The 24,382-nt window shown below is 33.0% G+C and overlaps 1 protein-coding gene across 2 annotated transcripts in view; it reads left to right on the plus strand.

Annotated features, from left to right (window-relative positions):
- LOC137927062 (leucine-rich repeats and immunoglobulin-like domains protein 1) overlaps positions 1–24,212 on the plus strand; it is a 63,948-nt gene extending 39,736 nt beyond the window's left edge. The window contains exons 2-3 of one of the 2 annotated variants that reach the window (XM_068770849.1): positions 1,721–1,806; positions 21,184–24,212. In XM_068770849.1, the coding sequence (XP_068626950.1) occupies positions 21,212–22,942 (1,731 nt within the window). In that variant the 5' untranslated portion in view covers positions 1,721–1,806; positions 21,184–21,211 and the 3' untranslated portion in view covers positions 22,943–24,212. The remainder of the gene's footprint in view (positions 1–1,720; positions 1,807–21,183) is intronic. The other variant, XM_068770850.1, reaches the window with a different exon arrangement.
- Positions 24,213–24,382: the final 170 nt, after the last annotated feature.

Below are 24,382 nucleotides of genomic sequence, written 5' to 3' on the forward strand. Positions count from 1 at the left end.
TTGCCAGTACGCTGCATTCAGGATTCTCCCGAGGCGCATCGCTTCACGCGATCTTTCGTGTTACCTATCTTCATCGGCAGCAAGGAATGATAAGTATTAAATGTTCTCTCTCCGTAAGGAGTTGCATTTACTACGACGGCCGTTAACTTCCTTGGATACGAATGATTTTAGATCGGCGTTTATTCTAAAACTTAGCTTTGTTAAGCTTACATTAACAAATACCCGTCGGGTGTCCGTTCGCGATACAGAGCTCGGATAAATTCCCCTCATTTTTCTCCTGCTCACGAACCGTCACAGTATAAATGCTTCGAGTGTCTTTTTTGTTCGCGCAACTGAAGGAATTACAACATTAATCAGACGAAATGAACCCTTTAGCGAAGTGTCAAAAGGCTTACAAAGATCCGTGCGGTAACGAGGCGCGCTTATCCCTTGTGGAAACAAAAGAACGCTCACTGCGCTATCTGTACATCGGCGCGTGTTTTGCACCTCGGTTGGACGCACGCAACAACACGACTCGCTTTCTACTAGATAAGCTTAAAGAGCCGACTCTTTGTTTGACCAACTACATTAATTCCACGCCGTGATGTAACTTTGAAGATTGTTAAATCGAATGCGGGAGTACGTATTCATTCTCGTTTTATCGCGGCCTCTTGTTTCTTTTTCGTCTTATCGTAAGTTGAGGCGAGCTTTTTCATCGACATTATAAAAGAGCTGCCAAACCCAGTCGAGCTGAGATGGAAAACCTTTTGTGTGTGAAATCAAGCAGATAAACAGAGAGATAGGTCTGTCGCATTTTAAGTTGGAGCTGACCTATTGCGGAGTCAATTCAAATTCCTGGTAGCAGTATTCAGATGAATAAGCGGCTACAAGTCCGCGGACCGGTCAGCGGGTTGGTCCACTTTAAATCCGTCAGGTCGCCCGAGTAAATATTTCCGCTTGATTAGAGAACTCGCGAGTTGCCTGGAACACCTGCGCAACCAATGGCCCCGACTTTTCTCCGCGCTTTGTTTTAGAATTCGACGCGATCCGTCGATGAAGTTTTATCGCATTGTACCCGAGCAATGCGGGCACCGTTTGACTTTTTCTCAGTGAAAACGCATTTATATTTTAATATTAGTGTATGACTTATTTCCGTAATTCTACTACAACTATTTTTTTTCTTAATATTTAAGGTATAAATGTTTACAAAAAGGGAAATATATGAAGAAATATAATCTTCTAGGATAGTGTTAAAGAAGACTTGTTTATGATGATGTACATATAAAATAGGTATTGCTTGTTTATGACCTGCTTTTATAGGCCTCTAAGGGTCGATTCTTTATCGACGCTGAGTTATGATGGTAACGGTTATCCAAAGAGGTAATAAAGATTTAGTCAAGTCGTTAGTTACGAATTTAAGACAGTTCTTTTGAGTAGCTATGAATTAAATTCTTGTCACGTTATTATTAAACTGACAAAAGCTTAGTTTTTATCAAAAATTTGCCAAGGCATACTAACTCAGTGAAGAGAAGTTTGCCGAATAAAATAAATTCAGTCAAAGGTGTAATTGCCATTTAAAAAAATAATAGATGGCTAGATACATACATATATTCTGTATGTATGTAATGTAAATACTTATATTTTATATGTAAATGTTTTGCGTATAAATTTAAGCTACATTAGCGAAGATTTAATGTCGGTAAATGCTTTAATAAAGTTACATTGTTTTTTTTGGTTACAGATTATGAAAATAAGATCTTGATTGAATATTCAATTCATGATTTGTGGGAGCGGAATGTTATAACATCATATCTGCCTAAGTCTTAGGTATGTAATTTTTAAAATATATTTTAAATGTTATCAGTTTATGCTCGAAATAAAATTGTGTTTTTACTGTCATTGGTGTAAGGTGTTTACGTTAAATCTTACAAAGTACCACAGTAGTCGTGTTTCCTTCGCACCCTTCTAAAACAAACTATCAATCTGCTATCGTGATGCAGAAAAAGGGGTAATTTGTATCTTTTTCAATAAAGCAACACCTGCGCCACAGTCATTTGTACAATGTTCCCTCTAAGCCGAAACCTCTGTAAATGTACCGCCATTTGTAGCTAGATAGAAAAACCGTTTCGCACACGAACTGCAACCATTTGCTTGCACGCTTCCTGTACGTATTTATTTGTCGTTGTTATTCTTATTTTTTATTTAAGTGAGCAATAGTTGAAAGTGGAAAGTGTTTTTATAATATGTTAGTTGTCGTACTAACCACACGATAAATATTATTAGCTGGTTCTTAATAGATGAAGATCGCAAATCCCCGTGGCCAAATTCTGCGGCTTTTATTTTTTATTAAAGTAGTCTCATTATTTTACGATCCCCAAAAATATATATAGAGTCAAAAATTAAGCTAATGCTTGGGGCTCTGTGTTTGTGGTCCTTACTTTACGAATCTGCAAATCACTTAGACATCATTGCAAGTCAGGTTTAAAAACAGACAAAAATAGCGTTTAAAAATGTCATGCTGAATTTTTTTTGTCTATATTCAATTTGATTTGCTGTATCAGTAAAAGATAACTATTATTCGCTATACTTACCCGAGAAGTTAGAAGTCGCTTTGTTTGTGTTTGATGTTTGTTTTGCAGTCGCATTTAGATCGCAGTATAGTAGCGCGACAAATTCGTTACTTGCGAGTATATTTGGATGCCGTGGTATTAACACATAATGTCTCAAGAGACAATATTTTGATGTGATCAAAGAACGAGCTCTTCTACATACAGTCTACAAAAGGAAACTACCTCCTGACAGCATACTAATGAGAAGCCATATTATTTTAAAAAAGGTATATCTGCAGTATATGGCAGTACATAGTGTACACTTATACGCTTTATATTTTAATTTAACCATATTGAAATAACACTTTGTTTTTACGTGTTATATTGTTATAGTACAATATTTTTGGCTAACTAATCATTCATCTGTCATTAGGATCAAATTAATGATAAATATCTGTTAAATTCAGTGTTAAAAAATAAATATACCGATATGAGATAAAAAAATTGTTATGTGATTTTTCAAAATAATGATGTGATTGATATACGTTAAGTATAATTTATAGGAGCCTTTAAAGAAATAAATAGCCCTATTTAAGATGGCTCTTGTTTGATTGTTCTTGCTGTTCGAGTCGTATTGTCAACTCGTTTTAAAGACGATATACGACCGATCATTCCTCACAGTTCCCCTCTGTATAATTTAAAGCGGCATATTTGAACGATGCGTGTTTTACAATGTTCAGAACATATCCGTTTTTTATGTTTTTTCTTAGCACTGTCTTAACGCTTCATTTTTATTTCGAATTACTCTTACTGTTAAACATAATACCCAGACGCATGTACACATGTGTTACAATTAGTATAGACATATGGTTTCGTTTTTTTTTAAATTCAAAAACTAACATTTGCTCTTTTTATATGAAATTAACAATGCTTGATATTTACATAGTGTAATATATCAACCATGTTAATAATGCAACAAACCAAGTTTCATACATTTAGACAACTAAAAATTCTTGAATGATGTTACATTAATTATTTTATAACATACTTTTAATTTGAGATTTACAACAACAAAAATTAACATTTTATTCAAATTGATATTTGTAACAAGACGAATACGGCTGCTATTTATAGGTTACACAAAATGGTTTCTAAACTATAATAATGATGTTTAATATGTATATATATATACACACACACACACACACACACACATATATATATATATGTATATATATATATATACTATAATTGTAATGATTACAATGTAGTAGTTCAGTAAGACTAATATCCGGCGCCTGATTATAATATCCAAAACAAAAAAAAATGAAATGATTTGAAAAAGACTAATCGCAAATTAGAAAAAAAAAGAAACGTTAAAAATGGCTAATACCCAATTAGGGTGGAAGACAGCAAGACAGAAGACAGAATCATTATATCCTAAAATTAATGAATGCTTTTCCGAAATAATTCAACAGTTGGACACTAGTATTTGCTAATGGAAATAGTGCTACTATTATAATGACTGCCCGATAACCGTGTTTCCATAAGGTGTCAACGACCTATAGTTTATGTTAAAAAATTAGTGTATTTCTGTCTCCATATTACAAAAATACCACCGGGAATTAGTAAATAAACTGCCTCCAAATCAAGTCTCTTTGACGTTACTCAAATATCTTTGGTTGTATTTCTCGCTACTCAAAAGCTATATATGAAGTATCATGACGGTCTATGTTAACATTCTAAACCCAATTTCATTATAATACAAATTTAAGTCGGGCGCCATTGCGGGGCAGTTCCCTGATTAAGGGTATCGTTACGGTGTGCGTATATTCAGCGGCGACAGCGCGGCAAATAGGCGATCGTGGACTCAACAATGGATTTATATTTACACAAACGTGCTAATTTCGGAGCTGGTATCTAATATACAGATATTATAATAATTTTTTTTAAATTAAATTTTTAATAAACGTTTAATTATAAACTGTATGCATCACTTAAAAACTAATACAGTGGTTTTAAATAAGAAAAAAAAAAATTTTAAAAGAAAGGTTTACAATAAAAGTTACTTATATATAAAAAAAAAACAAGTTATTACATTAGTAGTATCAATTGATTATACTAAGTATAACATTAGTAGATCATTAGATTTCATTTGTCTACATGTGAGATTTCTATCTACGACTCATCACGATAGCTCTAGAACTAGAGACTTGAAACTTGGTAGGAATATTCCTTTTATCGAATAAATATCAGCTAAGAATGAATTTTATGAAATTCTACTCGCAAAGTGGGTTGATGGGGTGTATTAAATATGCTTATTTTAGCCTTTACTTTTGAGTATGAAACTTAGCCACATTATATTTTTTGTATGTAACAAATCCGCAAGAAAGGATTTTCTGAAAATAAACCCATAAATGACAGTACGGGCGATGGGCGGGAATGGGATAATATGTTCAATAATACTAAAATGTAGATGCATACTTAAGTGTCTCATGAATTTTATTAAAAAAATTTGTTAGATTAAATTTAACAATTTAAACTACATCGATATTTTTTAGATAATAATTCAATTTACTTATTATTTTCTCTTTTCAGTAAAAGGAAATACTAAAGATTTAAAAGATATGTTTTATATAGGTGTCGGTATTCCAGTCACATAAAACTTCGTTCGTAGTTTCATGTTCTGATTTCGATAGGCTCATGCGGGCTCTAAATTGAGGCTTCGATAGCCGGTCAGACATTATGTTCTTGAACCGACATGCTTTTGTTAGGGCGATTCAAAGGTGGTTATCTGAAAGTGGGTCAGCAGGGATTTTCACAGACCACTTTTACATATATATATATAGATACATAAATATTCTAGAGTAATTTACATTAATGTATTGGTTTAAAATTCAGTAACTGTAATTGGGTTTACGATTTATTTAATTAGGAGTCACTGGATACGGGCAGAGAAATAATAGTCATTGTGGTTATCTTTAAGATAGGACTATGCTTTGCGACGGAGGTTTACGGTAGCAGCAATAGATTAATTCATTGCCAAGTTTTATTACCAAATTCATCAAACTACTTTTGTCAAGTATTTGGTTAATGAAGTTCTTACATTTGTTACGTCACATAGTAATATGTACATATGGAGTTGCCCGCAAAAGAGTAACTAATTTTATTAAAAATATCACATGTAAGTACAAACAAAAATACTCGTCTTTTTGTAAAAAAAATACTAGGTGTTTTCATTTTGAGAAGAATCGTGTTTTAGGAACGGCCCGTCAAAACAAATGGCGGGTGAAAAATTGGTGAGAATATAAACATAGGCCTGTTCGACCGTTGCTTGTAGCGGCCACGGGGAAGTGTGCGTCTCATTTCGGCAGGCGGATAAGTGCGGGCGTAATCTGGGCTCAGGCTCGTGTAAATGCAAATTGTCCCATAAAGCTATAGGACGGTGCCGTTCCACCGCCCCCCTCGTCCCGCCCCCTCTCCCTTAATGAAGAGTCGCTCCTCGGCCACCGAAAGCCTCCGTACGTCATCTCAACAGCGGTTTACTGGCCCGTGCGCCACCAAATTACACTAGGCTCTAAATTGGTTTACATATGCAATACGTTGTCCACCTTGATAGAATACAACTTAAGTTTAGGCTGTATTATATCAATTTTAAATACTGCAAGAAATCAAAAAATGCCGTATGCAAAAATAATTTAAGTTATTTTTTTTTTGGAAAACATATTCCTAACTTTTTGATACAAGCATTTTTATTATTATACAGGATTGTAAGTTTGTAATCATTGTTTTTTTGATAAGTTGTTCTTAATTTTTATTTGACCATAATTAACGTGCAACCTAAACAAAAATCAATGGTTTCTAACATGATAAATAACGTCATGATAAAATAGTATAGAAATTAATTATTATTAACTATCTGCCCAAAAATATTCACTAGTGTAACATATGTCAGAGTAATCGCTTTATACATAATTTTTGGAAATAGGCGCCAAAGCGTTTTACGGACAAACAGACTATATATTATATTCAAACTCTTTTAAATTTTTACACGTATATTTTTACACCCTGTATATTTGTAATTATTGTTTACTTTCTGTCCCTACAGATTTTGTACTGCCAGAAAATATTGACATGTCGTATTTTGTTAGAGTTACAGAGTGATCAATTTATATAGGGTGATTGGAAATAATAATAGCTTTAAAGCTTTGTGCTGGAAAATGATGAGAGTATAGATAAAAGTTCTTGACTAAAAGTAAAATCTAACAGCATCGATGAAAGTTCTTATAAAGGCTACTATACTTTAGTATCTTAGTTTAAGAATATGTATTACTTTAGTTTCGTGTTAAATTTTTGCCTTTGTTACAAAATTGTACTTTAATAATGAATTTACTAGTAAGACAGTCGTTTATTACTGTATCAGCATGTGTATATTAAGAAAATAAAAAAGGCACAAATAGTGTACATCGCCTGCAGAATTGCAATGGCGTCTAGACTCTGGTTGCGAGTTCAATTTAAAGTTAAACGGCGATCGGTGCCACTTTCAGCTTTATTCTCATTATTCTTCTTTGTTTCGCGATTGTTGAAATGCAAATAACGTGCATTCGCTTTAACTATCTGAGGCGAGCGCTGCATACGTATGACTCCGGGCCTCTACAGCGCATGCGTTTAGCGAACGTAAAAACAAAGCAATACCGAAATACCTGTTCAAGTCCAGCGAGCTGGTGCACGAACGATAGGATCGTGCGACGCTAGTGTTGTCTAATTTCAAAAACGCCACGCGATACTAATAAATGATTCGCGACTAATAAATGTTTCAACAAACAAAGAGCTTCCCCTTAAGCGGTTGTAGGTGAAACAATACGTAGCCGCTCGGGGACTCCGTGTTGAATTACAAATACGCAGACTTGACGTGAATTCGAATGGGGGCGGACTATATGTACCACAGTCTCGCACGGGATACAGTTTCTTTGTTATATTGTTATTTCGACGTAGGTACGAGAACTCACGCAGAGCATTTACGCTGCTGAACTGTATTTGTAGGTCTTACACGAACGTGGCCTGAAAATGTTTTACGTTGTTGCGATCTGCAGAAATAATGTTTGTAAATACGCTAACGGTACCGCATAAGGCACGGCTGAATATGTTAGTCTAAAAGGAACACGGCCCGGGCAAATGTTCGTACGTACAATGTTTCCTGTTCTTTGAATTTATAAATGACAAAGCAACAAACGGTAGAGACGATCGTGACAATGGTAGATTTAAAAACGTCGTGCAAACGAGTTCCGTTATTACAAAAATATGTGGAATATTAATCGAAAGAGGATAGTCTCATTTTATATTAAGTTTCTTTAACATATTGACTTAAGTTGACTTTTTACTAAATTTATTCAAAAGCCTTTATTTAAATGTTAAATACAAGCCCTCGATTAGAACTAAAAATACTCATTTTTCTCAGAAATAGAATTTTCATTGTTAAATTAAATTTTTTCGCAGCCAAAGTTTAAATATCGAAATGGTTTTTTTTTGACATCCTTGACATTGCGAGACTAATCAATAACGATTTTAATAATTACTTGTATGCTGTAATATTACTGCGTGTTCTTCTGAACTGAATCGATGTAGAGGTCGTGACGAATGTTGTAATTTTTGTATTGGCCTACGAGAAAGATAATTATGGAAGTTTTGAAATGTTACATTCACGGGCAGTGAAGCGAAACAGTGGGAACGTTTTAAATTTCGTTTAATCTACATTTGATCCGAACGGATCACTATAATGGTTTTTTTTATACCACAATACACTGTTTTATTGTTGTTTGGTTTTTGTGGAACAAGATTTATTTTGCAGTTTTATAATAATAGGAAATTTAGGTTGGTTTTGGCTCTTTGCGTATGAGGTTCCATTATTATTTGTTCCTTAAAAGAGTTTACCATTCCTTGTTTTAAACAATGGAAAGTGACATAGTGCTTTGGAAAATCCTTCTTGATTTTAATTCAAAATGCTACCTAATACAACTTATGCAATTAACTATTGAAATGAAAGGGCGGTTTGTATTCAGCGCTTAATTAACGTGCACTAGAAGAGGATCAATGTAAATACATATGCACCAAAAGTATCACACACATTTCATTGTACGTTCAATCTTAAATCTTTTGAAAAAGTAGACGCTTAAAAGATTTTAAGTTTTTGATAAAAACATTAAGTGTAATAATAAATTTAAGGACTGTTGTGTTTCTGTAAAATTGATTTTTATTATTATTAAGTTTATTACCTTACCTTATTTGGCCTTTATGTACAGTTAACAGTCTGCAATTTTTCTGTAGGGCAGAATTGAGCTTTATTTTTCTTGTAACCGTATAATTCTTAATGTTAATTGATAAAAATAAAAGGTCCGGCAAATGTCCGTTCAGCTGAAATTTATTTAACATTTTTCTGTACATAATTTTCCTTAACTTTAAGGATAAATATTTTAATCAAAACTATGGTAGTTTAAAATGATGAGATAAAGCCGGTATATTTTATATAAGAAGAGAAAAACGCTGCGCTGTCTGATATCCGATACACCAATGTCGGGTCATATAACATAGTATCATTATTGGATAACGGAGCACTGCCGTTGTGGTATGAGGGAAAGCCTCGTGGGAGATCTTTGGCTACGCTTCACTTAATTCTGACGTTTATATTCTCATATAGCCAAAATCTAAATGTTTATATTACATAAATATATACAGGGTGTTTGATTATAAGTCTAAAAGTTTTAAACGGGCAAATATATAGATAATTTGTTAGCAAAAACCTTTTAAATCTATTTCCAATTATTCTGTATATAGTAATCACTGTCAAATAGGTTTTATTTTTTGTTTATTTTTTATTACAATGCGACAGACCAATATCTTCTGGGAGTATAAAATCTGAAGGGACATATAATAACCAGTTATTAATTTTAACAACATAGAATAGTTCAATCACTTTGTAAACATTATAAACGTTTAAGTAAAAAAGTACCAAAACAAATCATTGCTCCGTTTGGCATAATTGGACGATGATCCCTCCTATGAAAGGAAGCAGCTGATATGCTTCGAAGACAGGTTGCATGCAAGCGGCTTGCGCATCGGAGTTACGGTACTTGCGCTTGTGCATTCATGTTTTTACCATCGTTTCTACTCCAATGGGCAATGGAAGGCAGGATGCGTGCTCGCTGTAGAATTTCAAAGACATGTTACAGTTTTATTTTTTGCGTCACTTTGTTCCAGTAATGCGTGTTGCTTGTTGAAAGAATCGCGGTTCTAGTACGCTAAATACTCATTGGTTCCAAGATAGTATAATTATATATTTTTCATTTAAAATTATAATTTTTACTTGTACTATAAAATAATGAAATATTTTATTATCACGTGGCGATATGTTAATAATGGGACTTAAACATATTTAGTAAAGAATTTAAAAAATCTCGTCCTTTTTCCAAGATGATCGTTTAAAGTTAAATAAACACGTTGTGCGAAAAGGACTTTGGTTTCGCTATCGCAATCAGCGTCTAAAGGGTAAATTGAATTAATCAACTGAATATGGCCTTTGAGCGTTGCCAACAATTTGGAGACACATTGATTAATAAATACCTTGTGATGGTCTGGCTCTTCGCAAATTGGATGATTAGAAAAACTCCCACAGGCATTGCAGACCGTTTTAGTAATCCAGGACGATAGAATTATTCTATTTAATTATAGTAATAGGCTTAAAATATAGACCGTGACATAATTCAATTAGTTATGACGTGTAATTGTCGGAAAGTTATTAATTAATTATAAGTAAACGAAAAAGGTATAACCATTTCTGTAATGTCTGCTACAATTTTAATTAAGTATTATTGTTGTTTAGTACTTCTAGTAGTTGCAATAAATTTGTGAAACTAACGTCCTTTGTACGGGGAGATCCTCCGTTTTAACTATTTTAAGCGCTAATCAGCGGTACCTTTATCATTGTAGTCCGGTTCAGCGAGCCTTGCCAATTGAACGTATGTACAATCTATTCTACGATCTCCGACTGAAGCTGAAGCTGAAATTGTACATGCACTACCACAAGATTACATACACGCACACATTGTATAAATATATTACTTTCATCACCGTTTCAGTTATAGAAAATCCACCGTTAGACATAGGCCGACATAGTTATGCCTATGTATAGGCATTTTAATAAGCGTCGTAAGAATCGACCTGCATCTTCCCACGACCTTACGAAAGTCATGTGTTACTCTTGTGAATCTGGCCTGTGGTCTTCACCTTAAAACCTTAAGACTACAGCGGCCATCTGTTCTGCGTGTTATTTAGCCTGCTTACTGCCTCTTCAGCTTACCGATTCGCTGGGATAAGTAAGTTATCTTTTGTTCATCTACAGATTTATTCATTTCTGATTCCCGAGTCTTACTCTTGAAAGCCAGAGGGAGATATCACGTTTTACAATTACTTTACTTTTATGAATACAATGCTAAAATTGGTTAGAAGCCTGGTATTTATTCTTGCTGCAAAAATCTATTTTAATGCAAAACTGTATTAAAATAGAAATAAGAATTTATAGTTGGATAAACTTTTCTGTACCTAAAGAAATACGCTACACCGCGTTTAGCTTTTACTCAGACGTATGGTTAGTTGGAAGTGAAATCCTTCTATTCATTCGTTCATTCATTCATAAAACGCATTACTGTCACCGTCGCACACCCTAACCCCGTCGTCTCGCATGCAAGCCCGATATACGTTACGGAGAAACTACCAAATGCAACTATATAAACTGGAAACGTTTGCAGTTTACGTTTTCCGAGTAAGTTTGTGAACTAACATGCGGAATTGCTTGTACATTTCTATTACTAGATGGGGTAGGCCCTGTTTCTAGGCCGACGGGGAAGAGGCCGCGGTGCCTGTATCTATATGTGTCCTGCAAGATGTTGTATTAATGTATGTACAATTTTCCATCGGTTATGAAATAATGCTTTTTTAGTATTATTATTTTCAATTCTACTATAAAAATAAACAAAATAAAAAATCTGTGTATGCACTTTATTACAGACTGGAGCAAAATCGTGGATATTTTATTAATTGTATGTAATTGTTGCTGTATAGATAAGTTTCTGCAAGAACTATAATAATGAGAATAAATAAAAATTTGGGATTCGTGCAAGAATAAAAATTCGAGTAAAAAAGTGGATTAATTCTTTTCGGTGAATCGCGTTATTGCAAAAACGTTTAAACACGAAAATTTTTGAATATTTTTTATAATAAACTCGTTTTAACACGCAGGTAAAATGAAAATAAATATTTAAAATTAAAATGTTACAAATGAAAATTAAAAATATTAGGTGGACAAACATTCCGTTCCCGGTGTCCAATTCGCAGAGCACATACGGGACGGATAAAAGCTTTTCCTTTTTCAACTATGCCAGACATTTTACTAGCACTGTAGTGCTCATAGCTTTTAAGCAAAATTAGAAATTATCTTTTACTTTAATTTCGCTAAGTAATTTAAAGGAGTGCGAGCTGCATTCCATTAACGTCAAATTTCATTTTAAAATTCGGAGGTAAACATTTAACCTAATTATAAAGTACTGGTTTAATTAGTGAAATAAAATAATTAAAACATTATATTATTAACATTCACTCAAATATTAATCTTTACACTTGTACACGTATTATAATTTAAATATTAACTTGAGATCCATTCAATCAAACAAATTTTACAACAACATAACAGAGTTATAATATAAGAAACCCACAAAATACAATTAATTAAAGTCAGATCAAACTACGGAAAGAAAACTATGTTGTTTCAAGGAGTACTATTGTACAATAACCTATTTGAAGAAATATAAAGATATTGAGATATTAAAAAGCGAACGTTGAAAAAAAAAGAAACATGTGCGCATGTCTTATTTTATCTACAAAAATATCCAACCACCTGGTTTTAAAAAATTATTAATACAATGTGATATAATTTTTCTCATTTTAAGTAGTTCGGCATACGTTTTATAAGTATAAATTCTTTCAATTCAAACATAACATTTTCATTAAGAAGATGAACGCTTAAATCTTCTTTTTCTTTTGTTTTCGTATTTTATTGCAGTTTTAGTATTTTCAGTTCACACATTAATATTATTTAGTATACGTATGTTACGGAGGCGCAGTTTTCTGACAAATGTATTTTGATACTTACTAGTAATCCACAGAAAATTATATAAGTGAATCTTTGTCACTGAATAAAAAAAACTTAACTATTTGTAAGTTTATAAGCGTGTAAAAATATCTAAAAGCTTTAACAACTAAGAGGAAACATTTCCTAGCAAACCTTTTCCATCCAACAATTCGCTTTGCTGATTTCTATCGGTAAAAGCGTTCGAATAAACGGCACCTCAGTACAATGGAGATAAAGCACGGAGTTAATTTATTTTATGGCTCTACTTTATTTATCGAAAAACAAGGATTTTCTTGCCCTTAAAAGAATATGAATGCGCTTCTCAACTCATTTTCTTAAAACCACTTCGCTTAATAACCCTAAAGAAGCTCAATATCTCACATGGAATCCTTGGGATTTTCGTTAAGGTTCGAGCGGGCACCGACAGCACCCGAGCGCAGAGTGAACGCAACCGCTTCAATGATCTATTTCATTATTCAGCGTCGTCGACTTCGTTCAGATGCTCGCGATAGCATTGACTAATTTTGCAGTATTCCGTAAGATGGGCGTAACGCCGCGTCTTCATTTGGGCCGAGACCGTTTTGTGGGCTTAGCGCGGGATCCGCTTGATATCGCCTACGTAAGCACGCCATTCTCAGTTTCCAGCAACGACACCTTTAAATAGGTCGGCCTCCTACTTCATAATAATGGTATCAACTTATGATAATGCAAACGATTACTTTTAACTTTTTTATAGATCTCATTCCCGTAGGCGGTATTCTTAAAAAGTGGAAAATAATTCATTGCGGATGTTGTTTTTCCTTTGAGTTATAAACTGTGTTCGTAAAGAGGAAAAGTTACTTTATAAAACGACTACTGCAATATTGTCGCGAAACTTATTTTAGGGAAAAAATATGCTTTCTTGGAAGATTTTTTTTTCATTTATCAAATTAATAAAGAGTATTAAAATAACAGAAGTTTGTTTATGTAGTTAGCGTTAAATTTACAATTATATAAACTTATTATAAACACAGTCTATTATAATTAAAACAATACGCAAAAAAATATTATAATATTTTTATATAATGTTCTCAAAGTATACAAAAAAATGTAGGCATAATAAATTTAAGAATATAGTTTGGATTTGAATTTCATCACTATCATTATTTGAGCCCTAAGATGTCTATTGCTAGCTAGACATAGACCTCCCCCTAAAAGTTCCAGGATAACTATTTAACAACGGCCTGTGACAAGTTTGTTACATAAATTTTAAACAAACGGACCGTTATAGGATTTGAACTATTCGGTGGAAAAAAAAAGTTTATATTTTTATGTCAGTTATATATCGGTATGATTGTTATTCTTGCAAAGAGGGACAAAATAATCAATAAGCGAAGTAAAATGTAGGTATAATTTAAAAAAATATATTATAAATTCAATTATTCATATACTATATATATAATCTTGTTCGCTACGCTTGTCGATGATTAGAAAAAAACTTGAATTAAGTTTATGATTTATTTCTGGTTAAATAACTTTGTAAATTATATTTTAATAAAAAAAGCGTAACATTTAAACGTGAAATAATCCCAATGAATTGAATTTTATAAATTCTCGCTTACGAAGCATTCATGTATATAGGGTTTTAGAAATCGAGTTACATTTTGAAAGCTTTTGATTTGCGTCATACGTTTAGTCTAGATTCGTTCATTGACTATTCACCCATAGGCCGTATTCAATCGAGGCGAGGTAAGCTTAATCCACACTCGTGAAAGTCAAAGCAAAAGCAAGTTTGTGTACACTAAAAGCCCCTCAGCGTGCGCCGAGGGATTGTTTACACTAAGTTATCTTCTGCAGTTTACGAAAATTGAATTTCGTTTCAGAAACACTACATTTATGATTACTTGACAAGTTTAACGGATTATCCAATAACTATTAAACTGTAGTTTGGACTTGGTTATTTTTCCGTTTCATATTAAATTGAAATTAATATATAATTCCGTTTACTATTTACTTATATTAATTGATAAACATATAATATATTATATAGTTAAGCAGGGTTTTTAACTGATGGAGTCGGCTTATACTAGCGAAGAGCGTATCAAGGTTTTGAAATACAAATCATATGCATTTATGTTTATAATTTTGAGACCATAAAATGACGCATCTCTCCACTTTATAAATTTATAGAGTGGCATGGAATCAAAACCTAAACACATATACAACGATGGCGTGCTCCAAAATATAGCATTTTGTAGAAGTTCCATACAATTCTGAATGTAAAAAATATTTTTACATGATTATTTCTCAAAAACTTTCGGTATTTAAAAAAACTTAGTAACGTTAAGAAATTAAATTATTTGCAGCATCTGTTTTTTCGGTCAATAATTAATTTCTACAAATGTTTATTTAATATTAATGTTAATTTAATATTAAATGCAATAACATGTTAATGCGTTTTGCTTAATACTTATAATTGTGTTAGAATGCATAATAAAAATGTAACTAACTTGTGTAAACGACATTATTTATGTGCATTTCAGAAACGCTTAACATTTTTCTACCGATAACACGAAAAATGCGTATTTGATTTCGTGCTATTATCAAAATGAGTGGCAAGTTTCATGCCCGTTTCATAGTCGATTCAACAGCGGCACTCGTTAGGGCACACGCTTCAATGCCGCCTTGCCACTCCTCATTATTGCGTTTATAAAGGCGGCCATAGAAGAGCCTGATTCACTAAGACTCGCTCCGTTACCATGAAAGAGAAAATAGAATTGTGTAGACGGTTTGTTCGCCATAAAGTTCGTTTTATTCTTTAAGCTTCTAGCTAGTGTTGTAGGGTGGTAACTAGAGATACTTTGTACAAGATTTTCTGTTGAGAATTTAATTTTCTTTCTGTAGTTAGAGACCATTTCAATTAAAGAACAACGCTTAAAAATATATTCTGTTTAGTTTTCCATGTCATTACACGGATAGTTAAGTTCGCTATTTTTTATGTATATTCTTGTTTGTTTCGCGCTTACAGTTTAGTTGAGAGTAGCGAAAACAGTGAAATATATTTATAAAATTAAAAATATATTTGGTCTTACAATCAACAAATAAGTAAAGGAAGTAGTACAAAAACGAAGGCATACAGATCAATGTCTCAATTTTTAAATTCACATTTTTTTATGTTATGTCCTAGATTTATTCATTAAATTATTTCGCTATTTAAGTAATAGGACGCTTATGGCTGAACTAACTAGTTTATAACTAATGCAGGTGCCTACTATAAATAAATATTATGTAATTTTAAATAAATTATTGTAATGTATAGCCGTGAAACACAAACGACGTAATAACACAGCCGTTACATTTGTATGTATTTCGTCATGTTGATCAAGCATTAATATATAATTTGTTACTAACGCAATGAAAGTTTAAGATGTCATAACTACACAACCAGACGACGCTGTTTTATCGTTAAATGTCACACAAAGTTTGCATTGGTTTTCTTAGTTAAAGTTAGTCGAATTCAAAGTTTTGTTAAACAGCGTTTGGCTGTAACAGAATTCACTTTAGAAATTAATAAATTCGCCTGCAATAATAGCGGTAAAGCGGTCGAGCTCTCTAATCTGGCATTGATTGCAAAATCAATAGCTGCGGCGCGTAACTATTGGCAGGTGTGCTTCCCCGTAATATTAAAATTTGTTGGCCGCCTTGGATTAGGGTGCGGACACTTTATCATCATCTATTTCGTATAAATCCGGTCCTTTATTAAAATAGACCTGTAAACGTTCTGCCGGGAATTTAAATGTCTTAACATTTATTGAAGTTATTATCAAAGTTGTAACGTTTTGAATGTGAATTGACGTAAAATAAACTAAATAACGTTGTTTTGATTGACTTATTGCACTGTATCAACTACGGTGACAGATATAACGATGAGAAATGAGTAAAATATAAATTCAGATGTCGAAGTAGTAAATAATTACATGAAATACTAGGAACGTTTTAATCCTGGGAAAATGAAAAACGGATAAATTAATCTGTTAAATTCCAGAATGAATAAATTAAAAGATTTTTTTGTAATCAATTATGTATTTTTTGTTTTAAAGTCGTCATGTCAATAGACGTCCACCGCAAGGCATATGCCTGCTCCAAAGATATCCATGGAGGATGTACTACAATCGCCACGCTCGGTAGGCGGGTTGGTGATCGCAGGGTTGTGTTATGGTACCCAGAACACAACCCTGGTAACCAGAAGGTACGCAGACCTGGTAATCAGAGGACTCCGCTGCACATTTTCAGGAAACTTGTTTGTGAGCAGAGATAATCCCATAATTAATGCACAAAGTGCGAATTACTTACGACTGTATCTCGAGAATCGAACCTGCGACCTACGATCATAAGTTTCAGTCCTCTTGGAGTCCGCTGGGTTACCTCTGTTAACTTATTATATTACACTGTAATCAATAAAACTTTATTAGAATGGTTACACCAACACTGCTTTTAATTGCAAAATGTTAATTTATTTAAAGTGAAATTGTTTTCAATGATTTATTTAAATTTTCAAAATAACTATACTACTACATCAAATCTATATTAAAGTAAGGAAAATCGAGATCTTAGTAAAAGAAACATGTAATAAATTATACGAGGTACAGCTCCAAGATGACGTTTTTGGTTAAAAAACACCACGACTGTACGATGAATAAGATTTTACGAAAAGATACAAACTTTAAAATATATTTTGAGAGCATTTCATGCAAATTATATTAAAATGAGAAAGCGTTATACTTTACGAAATTAAAAGTTAAGGAGTTTAGAACTGCAGTTAGATCAACACGAGCCGCGGCGTTCGCTCCCCACGACTATTGAAGCGGCAGGCTCCTCAGCAGCCGGCCAAGTTTTCTCATTATGCCCGTTAGTGCCCGACGCCATTCAAACTATTACTCGAGATCGTCAAACCATGAAGCACGTACGCACTTTGACGGACGCCAAGAAACTTCCCGCGCTCCGTACAAAAAAATAAAAAAAAACACATTTAATCTCCGTAAACCTCAATACAAATTCTTATTTTAAAATTGGAATTCTTTTTAATGTCTTTATAACTTTTAAAAGAACGAATCAGAAATGAGCAGATCCGTAGACAAACGAAAGTGACTGACATAGCCCAGCGAATGGGCAAGTTAAAGAGCCAGTGGGCAGACCACATGGCGCGAAGAACAGATGGCCAAGGACCGTAAGGTTGCAAAATGGAGACCACAGACTGCGAAACGACTTTGTTAAAGTTGTCGGAAGATGCTGGATAGAGACCGCTTCCAACCATTCTTATAGGAAATCTAGGGGGAGAGCTAAGACCAGCAGTGGACGTCCTTCAGCCGGAATGATGAAGATGATGATGATGACTTGAACAATTCACAAAATAAAGATAAATATTATTAACTCTTTAACTTAACTAAAGAAAAACTTAGTGGTAATTCATTTCCTAAACTAATTTTAATACTTAATAAAAATGTATAGCAGCAATCTGCTAGCAATCCGGTAAATGAAATAATTTTTAGAATACACATTACGTGATTAAAATACTCGGCCAAAATGCCATTGAAATTAAAAGAATCGATATCACTTTGCGTCTCACAGCAGTCACTTGTGGTATGATTTTTCTTAATTTAATAATTTCCGAATCTTGTTCTTTTTAATATAATTAAAACTTAATAAATTTTAATGCATTTATTTTGTGTAAAAAAATATTATTAAGATACCCGTAAACATAATTGAGATTGTCGGCAAGAGGTTTAAATACGTGACAAAGAGAGAGCGCTTACCCGACATTGACACTAGTTTTATTGTCCCAAAAACCCTCGTAAACCTTCCTTTGTGTTAGTAATGTCTTAAGTTGTATTAACACCGTGATAACTTTAGTGGAAACCGTTCGCCCCCGTAGCTGATTACTTCGACGGCCGCAATTAAACCTATCTAAGCGGATAGTTTCTGTAATTTAAACGGTCTGTTGTTACTGGTTGTTATTAATAATATGGCTATTAGAGACACCCTTTGAAATTAAATTGCCCAAATGCGTTCGTGAACTATGAAACTATAAATTATCGTTAACTACCTCTAAAGGACAGTTACTAATACGGTTTGACCATACTGGATAAATAAGTGTTATTTACATTTATTTATCAGTTAAAAATACTGAACAAAGTAATCTTTCTTACACATCCAAAAATAATTATACCGAAAAAACATTGCGAGCGAATGGAATATAGAAATTCTTGACTTTAGAAATTTTGCGATAGATTCAATATTTGTAGTGTGTTATTAACATGTTTTTAAATTCTTTTTATTTTTAAATTATGATTATTATGAAGACGTAATTATATATATAATATTATACGTATTTATAATACAAATTGCAGAATCAAAACAAACAAAACTGTAATTCAATATAATAATAGAATTAAAATAAGAGGCCACTGCTTAATTCCGAAGGCGATACCGCTTCGATTTCGGCAACATGAATTTTCCAACAAATTTAGCGGTTTCAATCGATGACGTTGGTAATGGAAAAGTTCAATAGGCAACAACAAAGGCCGATACAAGTTAACGAAGCTCACGAAAGCGAAATTCCCGACAGTAGCGCGCTCTGGCGGACAGGAAATTAAAAGACAAAAGAGTGCCGGCTGGAGCAGTTTAGGCTCGGAAATAAAGGGCGTGCCCCTTTGCTTATTTTCATTAGAGTTGCGAAGTCGCGACTACCTTCAATTCATGTTAAAATGTACTAATTTATGATTAAATTTGTGTCGTTTGCCGAATTTCTATTGGAAAAGAAAAAAAATTAAAACTTTCCTATTCTTTAAAAAATTTATACGCTGGGGACAGATGTCCACATACAGATATTTTTGTGACGAATGTAAATTACTCACGTTATGCAAATTTCCATGTTGAATATGTTACGATTTTTTATCTCTGTAGTTCTCCAACTTATGATATAAAAAGGTGCACATTGAAAACATATGTAATGAAAGAAGTAAATCATACATGACAAAGAAACAGGTCTGATAAGAAAAGTTATAGACATGCTATCGCCTCTAAAGTTAAACATTCCAGTTAGAGCCGTAATTTTCTATTAAATGTGCAGTTTAAATCAATCGTTATAAATATAAGCTAATATGTTAACTTGATTAAAAATTTCAACTTTAAAATAATGCCAATTTATCTAAATTTCTGAGAGTAAACTAAAAATATTTTTAAATTAAACAGATAGTACTATTTTACGTATAAATAAGTTTATACTGTATGCCGGTAGATAATGCTTAAGGCGTTTAACCGATTATAAGACATCGAATTTCTTTTAAGACCTCTCCCCAATTTACGTGATCTAGAATACATTTGGAGTATATCTGCATTAATCCAGTCTAATACGAGTATATCTAATGAGTATCGAGTGTGCGTATACGTATGGTTTCCGTAATTCAGGCGGGCTGGTGTAATCCATTCGTGTAGGGTGATATCGAATTGCCGGGGGAGACAAGCGGCTCGACTTCTCGTATCTTAGATGGAAACACGAAATACTTCTCACGGCATCAAAACGATATGTGAAATATTCACTCTCTCTCTTTCATTTAATATTCTTCTATAAAGTATTTGTAATAAATAAATTAAATCACTAAACAATTGATGCAATAATAATATCTGTCATAGCGTTAAAATTAATGCAACACCAACTTCGTTTTCTAATTCAATTTACATTCGGAATCAAAAACTTTCCGTGACACTGTTTTGCATTATTAATACTTTAGCATGGCGTGATATCCCGGGAGGCGTAGTAGAAGCCATAAATTGAATTCCGAACCTTCGCAATTAGTTATTCCCGCGCGTGAAAACTTTTGAGATCATTCGCCTTCGTTAACAGATGTTACGGCGCTATTCATTATACATTCCGTCGAATTATAAAGCCAAACGTTTAATTTGAAGCACTAAAAGATTCCTTTGTTAAATGGTAGCCTTGTCTTGAGTGGAGAAGGATTAGAAAAATTTTAAAATAAGTTTTGATGGAAATGCTTCCTTTCTGATTTAAAATTGTACCATCTTATTTTACCTTACATCAGAGCGTTACCATTCTTATCAGATTAATTTGAATCAAACAATTTCATCCCCTCTCTCGTACCCGCACAAATTGTAGAGGGGCACATTTGTTATCTGCAGTTTTCGGCAGAAATTATATTAAGATCTTGTCTTGTGATAACGTTGTATATTTTTGTTTTCTGCGACCGCATAGCTGAATATTTTTACAAGACCTGCGGGAATTTTATTGCGTGTATAAATTAGATAGAAAACTAGATTTCAACTGAAATATTCAGATTTTATCTCTTAACTGTTAAAAATAGGTGCGTTTTTTATAATAAAAATAAAAATTTATTTTATAAATTTACAAAGTTTAAAAATTTGCATAGTATAGAAAAAAATAGCTTAATCAAGGTAGTAAAGCTTATTTTTGTTTTTCAGATATTTGGTGGCGCATACATGAGATGGTATGGGTTCACACGGCATAGCAAAATGGCGCTGGTGGGTTGTGGTGGTAGCGTGGACATGGGGCGCCGCTGCACGTACGTTGTGTCCTGCCCGCTGCGCATGCGACGATGCCTTGCGCGCCGCTTCCTGTGCAAACGCCAGCCTCGAGATTGTACCAATTCAACTCAACCCGGAAGCTACTCACATCAATCTCACGCACAATTCAATCAGCAATCTTCTCTACACCTTCCCGTTTTATATACAATTGACAGTCCTCGACATCTCTCACAACAAAATTCAAGATTTAGGTAGTAAAAACTTTGAAAACAACATTGAAATGAGCCATCTAAATTTAAGCCACAACTTCCTCAAAAAATTGGACGTAGATACTTTCGTCGGATTGAAGAAACTCGTTGATTTGGATTTATCCAACAATCAGATATCAAACATACATACACAGAGCTTTAAAGATCTTATAGTCTTAGAAAGGCTTGATTTATCAAGCAACAAATTAGTGACGTTCGAGGTCGACACCTTCGAACCATTAAAATCACTGAAAATTTTATCGCTGAAAAACAATTCAATTTTAGATATACCCTCCTCTAACCTAAATCATTTGGTTCACTTGGAGTATTTAGATCTGTCTGAAAACTTAATTCAAGTTGTACTTAAACAAGGAGTACCTTATTTAAAGGAATTAAAACATTTGAACCTAAATAATAATATTATTGAGAATATTGATCAACTCGGATTTCAAAATTTGCCTTCATTGCGACATTTAGATCTCAGTGACAATAATATGACCTCTGTTCCAACATCTGCTCTTTCAAAACTATCAAACTTATCTCATTTATACTTAAGTGGGAACTTTTTTCAGAATGTAACAGCACTTTCTTTCCAAAGTTTATTCCATTTAAGGCATTTGCATTTAAGTCGACTTTTCGAACTCGAAAAGATTGATTCAAGAGCCTTTGTAGACAATATAAATTTACAGAAAATTTGGATGAATGAAAATATTAAGGTGAGAGAAGTGCCACCTAGGTTATTTCATGGGAACCCAAAACTTACTAATATTTACATGAAAAATAATGCGTTAGAAACATTGGAAGCTGCTCACTTCCCTATAGACAGATTACAAGAATTAGAAATTTCGGGTAATCCATTCGTCTGCAATTGTTCATTGTTATGGTTGTGGAAATTGGGAAGAGAATGTGAAATGAATATGAAAAGAACTGAAAACTCTAGTGCCATATTAAAAATAGATTACGAAGACGTTAAATGTCAAGCACCAGAACATTTGAAAGGCGTTCTTCTGGTGCCAATTCCTGAATCAGAGTTCGGTTGTTCTAATGGCTGGGTTATAGTTGCGGTTGTTGTTATGAGCGTGAGCATTATTATAAGCCTCGTCGGTGGAGGATTATATTTCATGGGACCTTTAAAAAAATGTAAAGGCGACAAATCCAAACAAGTTATGACAAGTGTTATGTTAAACAGTGATGTAGCAAAGCTGGGGAATGGATTAAGTTATACTACACGAAGTAGAGAACAAGAGAATAAAAGAGAAGTCGATCGATACCTAATGATTGGTTCCTCTGTTACAAATAACTTTCACTCCCTGAACCCCCCATGGCACAGTGTCGATAAAAATCCTTACTACCAAGAAGATAGCGAGGAACACATTTACCAACAATTTGCCTACGAAACTATACCTCATCATAGAACCCCGGAGAAGCCACACATAGTGTACGTTTAACAAAGGTTTTAAATAAAGACAATTACAATGGTAACTTTTGCTTCGTTCCATTATAGTAATTAGCTATTAAATGACGAAATGACGCAATAATGTATATAAAGATACGATTAAATTTGTAACATGTGATAGCTTTGTAAATAGATGTGTACATAATTTTTGCAGATTATGACATTACATTACTCTATGTTTTTATTTTAACTATGTATAAACTTCATCTTGTTGTAGTTATTGTATTTATACTTCTATCTCATAATATTGAAGGTCCATTACCTATAAAATTTTTGTTATTCGTAGATGTTGTATTAAGCTACGGATAATGCTTCTCTGTAGACAATTGTAACCTTTATGCCTTGTAATTTGTGTAGAGGGATTTTATAATTGTTTATTTCATAGTTCCTCATATAGTATGTTATTTCAGTCATGTAAATACTTATAAAACGTTTTAAATGATCTTATGTAAAATATAATACTCATGTGTAATTGCATAGTAGTTATACATTTACATATTAATTATAACACCAATACACGATGAAAACATTGTACAAATATGAGCAATATAGTAACTAAATTTTAATATTATAATGTCGTTGATTTTATTTGAAGCATTGTTATAGCGTAAATCAGTATTTAACAAGAATCCTGATAACATGTTTATGCTAAGATTACGTGTTTTGCGCCTAGAACACTGACTATCTGTATAAGTTCATTAATCTCCAGCTGATCTGATGGGAAGGGGTACAAATGAGATGATAAAATATTATTTATCAGCTATTTTTGTAAATTAATTTCGTGAGGATTGTTTTGGGGTGTTATGTTGAGATGATATTCTGAAATTAATATTTTTATACTTAGTGAATATGTACATGAACAATTTGCGACAACCTGTGAAAGTTACTGGACTGATTCAGTTTACAAAAGATAGTTATTGTTACGAAAAGCCTTTATTATAAGAAAGCCCGCTTATAAATTTACAGTACGCCGTAGTAGTAAGGATTATTAAAAAAAATCATAACCGCATCCATGCAAAAAACGATCAATAACTGCAATTGGTTCAGTAACTTTCTTCACATTTAATATTTTTAGCTAAAACAAATTATCTTTGCAATATGCTAATTTTATATTGTACGACATAGATTTCATAAACGGATATATGTATACTTTATAGACTACATCATTTAAACCACAGGCGTAAAGATAGTGTAAGACTATTTATACATACTACTTTCAAACTTTTGTTATGAAACTTATTTAAATATATAACGCATTGAAACAAACCACAAATAAACAAATAAATATCAGTAATCGTATTTTTATTTCATTAATTTACAAATAGTACTGGTTTCTGAAACGCAGAAAAATACTTTATTAATATAGGTATTTCCTGTCCGAAATCGTTATTTCTTTTCATCGGTATATATATATTTTTTAAATAGGAAACAA

The sequence above is a fragment of the Battus philenor genome, unplaced genomic scaffold (assembly GCF_028537555.1).
Source record: "Battus philenor isolate CCGP_79_NKW_IND1 unplaced genomic scaffold, ilBatPhil1.0.hap1 SCAF_3, whole genome shotgun sequence".
Lineage (NCBI taxonomy): Eukaryota > Metazoa > Arthropoda > Insecta > Lepidoptera > Papilionidae > Battus > Battus philenor.